Below are 4806 nucleotides of genomic sequence, written 5' to 3'. Positions count from 1 at the left end.
ACTGATGTGACTCTGATGTAGCTTGTGGCGAGTGTAAGCCAACTCTGTATTTATCTCTTCTTTTCAGTACATGTACTTGTAACGATATCCATTCTTGCGACACGACGAGATGCACTTCTATCCCTAACGAGGCCTTCGTGCCAAATTGAGGATAGGGTCGCATCTTGGGCGTGACACCAAGGTACACACCTAATAATCCTTAAACAAATAGAAAAAAAATTCCCTTTCTCACACAAATACTTACAAATATGTGCTTACTATGAAAACAGATACAAAATAAAAGTACATGCAATAGACGATGGAAACGACAATGAAGAAAATGCTCCATTTGCCGAATTCTTATTCTTTGACGCACTTGGTGAACAAATAGCTGGCATCACCGCAGATTGTGCAGCAGCCCACAAAATAGGAAGAAGTGATTACCTCCCTCCAGAATTGGAACAACTCCCAGGCAAAAGATTTATTCTGACAGCTGTGACACAAGATGTTTTCACTTAAATCTGATTTCTACATGTTCCAAGTCAAGGCAGTAGAACACCTAGAAAGTGAGGAACCCCTTGCCCCCCTGCCAATGCTAAACACAACCATAATATCACTGCCTTCTGAATCAAAACAGAAAAATACAGTTAGCACACCAACAACTTCAGAACATGATGTCGACAGAGATCAACCATCACATACAAAAGATAGAAAGGTACAATTACTAAAACAAGAAACTCTTTCTATTAAGTTTACAGAAAATTCATCTTAATTTACTTGACCCACTTACTTATTTCCAGTCCTTGGATGAGACGTCTACTTCGCAAAGCAGAAAGAGACAACAAAGCAAGGACAAATTGTCACCTCCTGATCATAAAAAGGGGTTAGCAGCTACATTTCATACAATCTTCAAACAACTATTTCTACTTTGCTCACATAACACTACTTAATCATAAACAGCCATGTCGCCAAGCAGCTATTCACCTCCGGAAATGATGACAAAGCTGACGCTCATCAAAAGAAAACTCCAGATATGGAGCCCAAGTGAAGAAATGGTTCCAAGTACCAGATCGTAAGACAAATCGAATTATGCTTTCAACATGGCAGATCCCAAGACTGAAAAAGCAATGTACTTAGTATTGTAAATATATGCGTATCTCTTTTGAAACGAACCTCTTACGTGTTGTGCCTGTTCTAGACTAAGCCTCCCACCTCTTTTGAACTACATTTCTCGCTTAGCTATCTCTGGCCTATCAGTTTGTTCCATAGTTGATCCCCCATGTACGAGCATAACCTTAATCTATAATCCTCAGATGTAATGACATCGTACTACTTCTCTATATGATTATGTCAATCGTACCGCCCTTATTATACAGTAAAAACTAAACTATGTTCCCTACCATACCGCCCTTATTATACAGTAAAAGCTAAACTATGTTCCCCACCATACTGTCCTTATTATACAGTAAAAGCTAAACTATGTTCCCCACCTTTATCCAAGTATGATGAATGTTGTTCACCCAACATGAACTCTAAAATATATAAAGATATTCCCCACGTTTAAACAAAGAAACTATACCCGTTAGTGATTATCAATAAAATAATATTCCCTACAAAACAACACAGTTGATCACTATGATCATATCAACCTTATTGAATATATGTGTACCACAATGCATCATCTTACTTATCATACATTTCAACCAACATACAAATCCCTCCCCTTTTATAACAACAGAGCTCATAATAAAAACACATTAACTATCCTACGCCATACATATTCATGTGCACACCACACAGACAACCAACACATACAGAAAGCCAACCACACCTGAACACATCCCTTTACAAAATAGAACTAACATCCCTCCTTACCAACACATGTGGCATCAATCAAGCCAAGACTCTTCCGACATCAATACATAAAATTATCCCTACTAAAAGCTCGACAAAAAAATTTTAAACAACACTTTCCGACTCATTCAATATGAACAAACCCCCTTGCTAGTTTTAATTACTACCCCACTTCATATTCACTGGGTGCGTGTGGAACCACGTTGACCTATGCATTTCTGGGGATACGTGTTTTTTTTTCCTCTTCGTTCTTCGAAAGAGCATATATGTTCCTAGCGTGAGGCGAGCCTTTTTTTTAAGACCAGAAATAGTGAGGCGAACCTCGCTCGGTACTTTACCGCCGCTCTTCACTGCCATCGCTTCCCATCGGCGGCCGCCCACACCTCGGAACCCCTCTGAGCCAATGCCGGCGCCGCTCGGCGCCTCCTGGCGCCGGCACGCCTCCGCCGCGGCGTCCTCTTCCACTCCCCGGACCCTCCTCTTGCTCGTCCCGGTTCTCATCCTCCTCGTCTTCGTCCTCTCCAGAGCCCCAGATCTCGCCTTCTCCCCCGCCACCGCCGCCTCGCCGCACCTCCCCGCCCAGCTCCGCCCCTTCAACTGCTACGCCTCGCCGCAGGCCTCCCCGGTATTCGCCAGCCTCGTGGAGGGCGTGCCCCGCCCCTTCCTCTACTCCCTCGCCGACCTGGGGTCCCTCCCCGACCGCCCGCACCGGAACATCGCCCGCCTCCTCAAGGGCAAGCGCTTCCGCAAGCCCGACATCTCCCAGACCATCCAGGAACTGCTCGCCGGGGAGGTGGGGAGGGGCTCCGCCGGCGGGGTGGTGGTGGACGTCGGGGCCAATGTTGGGATGGCGGCCTTCGCGGCGGCCGTGATGGGGTTCCGGGTGGTGGCATTCGAGCCGGTCTTCGAGAACCTGCAGCGGATCTGCGATGGGGTGTACCTCAACCGGGTGCAGGACCAGGTGGTGGTGTATCATGCTGCAGCGTCTGACCGAGCTGGGAACATCACAATGCATAAGGTATCTTCTCTGCTTCAGATTGCTCCATTTGGATGTTTATCAATGACGGTAATCCTGGATTGCAGTAGTAAGTACAAAACCAGATTTTTTTCCGGGTTAAAACCAGATGTTTATTGATCGAGATGTACCCTGGGGAGCTGGATGAAGTATTGTAGCGAACTCAGATCGTGCTAGTTTCCTTACTATCCTAATTACTTAGGACAAGACCACCCATACAAATGGTGCGGGAACTGTTAACACGAATCTCTAATGTTATGATCGTAGTTGCACTCTTGAATCACGGGGAATTTGATCATTTGTGCCATATTAGTTGGGCACTTGATAGTTTGCCTCGCTTCACTTAGGCTTAAAATATTTGCCCCGCTTCACTTATATTTCTTGATTATTTGCCCTAATTATCATTTTTCCGGTATGTTCTATTAAATGAATTTTCAAACATATGTCAATTTATAGTCTGAAGTCTTTCTAAATGGAGTCATTTTGAAATAGAAAATGCCTTGTTCTTTAAACTAATAAATATTAACAGGCATGTAATTCATACTGCACTACCAAATCTGGCAAGTTATCCTTGTCATTGGTGGAACAGGGTACATAAAAAGGTTTTCCAGTTGCATGCTAGTGGTTTATTATTAAAGCATCAGCTTAACCTTGGTTGCCCCAAGGGGCGAATGTATATTACAAGGGACTTGGAGTACAAAGTAAGGAAATCTAGACATAATACGAATATGTAAGAGACCTAGTCCAATACGAGTACTCGTTAACAGTTACAGACTACAGCAGAACTCATTCTGGCTAAAGTAGTAACTTTCTGATTTGCCTGATGCACTTCTGGTTCATGCTGATAATGTTTCAAACTATTATGTCAAACCATATATTGCAAACAACTCATTTGCAAATTAGTCTGACTTGTGTCGCTAATGTTGGAAATCTCAGATTGCTTTCTCTTATTCAGATAATATTTTTGTTACTATTTCTCAACAGCTTACTGTGAATATTTTGGCAATGTAGGTGATTGGACGACTCGACAACAGTGCTATATCTGCAACTGGTGCGAAGTTGGCATTCAAATCTAATGAAGAAGTTGCTGTGGAGGTTGCTACAATCCCATTGGATGAAGTCATTCCAGATGCAGAGCGGGTGGTTCTGATCAAAATTGATGTTCAAGGTTGGGAGTCTCATGTCCTGAGAGGTGCATCAAAGTTGCTCTCAAGGAGGAAAGGTGAAGCTCCCTACCTTATATACGAAGAAGACGAGCGGCTGCTACAGGCGAGCAACAGCAGTGCACAAGAGATAAGGGCATTTCTTGGCAGTGTTGGTTACAATCAATGTACGCGGCATGGAACGGATGCTCACTGTACAAAAGAATAGACAAGCTTTTTCTGCCTGGTGGTTGGATGTCCTATGCTTGCGGATAACATAGAACAGTCTAATAGGATATCTTGAGCTTAGGTTTCCCCCTTATCTTAGGCAGCAGATCAGTGGTTCAGATACTTTTATGCATGTAGGTTTCTCCTCAACTGCAAGGTTTTGTATTTTTTTAGATTAGTTTGTTGATTGCTAGATCTTTTAACATCATGTGCTATACGTGCTTTGTCTAGTGACATTTTACCACATGCCTGTTCTGATTAACTTTATGCCTGTACTATCAATCTTAATGGATATTCCCTTGAACTTGAAGTAATGATACTCTGTGATTATGGTCTTGCGGTTGGAAACTGATGACTGCCACACTTTAATCTCTATTTCAAACTGATGACTGCCACACTTTAATCTCTATTTCAAGACCATGTTCAAGTGTTCTGAGCACTTGCTTTTGTAAGCTGACTGTCTTCATGTTAACCCTTCCTTGTTAATAGCATGATCTGCAAACTGCGTTGCATATGAGAAATATATTTATTTGCATTTGTCTGCATTTTATCCCTCCATGTAGCAGCAATCAGGCCAGTTCCAGAGAC

At 43.0% G+C, this 4806-nt stretch overlaps 1 protein-coding gene across 1 annotated transcript; it reads left to right on the top strand.

Annotated features, from left to right (window-relative positions):
• The first annotated feature begins 2139 nt into the window (after positions 1–2139).
• On the top strand, positions 2140–4532 carry LOC123400116. Its single transcript, XM_045094527.1, has 2 exons — positions 2140–2851; positions 3860–4532. Exons 1-2 carry the CDS (start codon positions 2237–2239, stop codon positions 4217–4219), a joined length of 975 nt encoding a protein of 324 aa, XP_044950462.1. The 5' UTR covers positions 2140–2236; the 3' UTR covers positions 4220–4532.
• The last annotated feature ends 274 nt before the right edge of the window (positions 4533–4806 follow it).

This window comes from Hordeum vulgare, chromosome 5H (assembly GCF_904849725.1).
Source record: "Hordeum vulgare subsp. vulgare chromosome 5H, MorexV3_pseudomolecules_assembly, whole genome shotgun sequence".
Classification (NCBI taxonomy): Eukaryota; Viridiplantae; Streptophyta; class Magnoliopsida; order Poales; family Poaceae; genus Hordeum; species Hordeum vulgare.
Note: the sequence above shows the minus strand (reverse complement) of the source record. Positions and strands in the feature narration are given on the sequence as shown.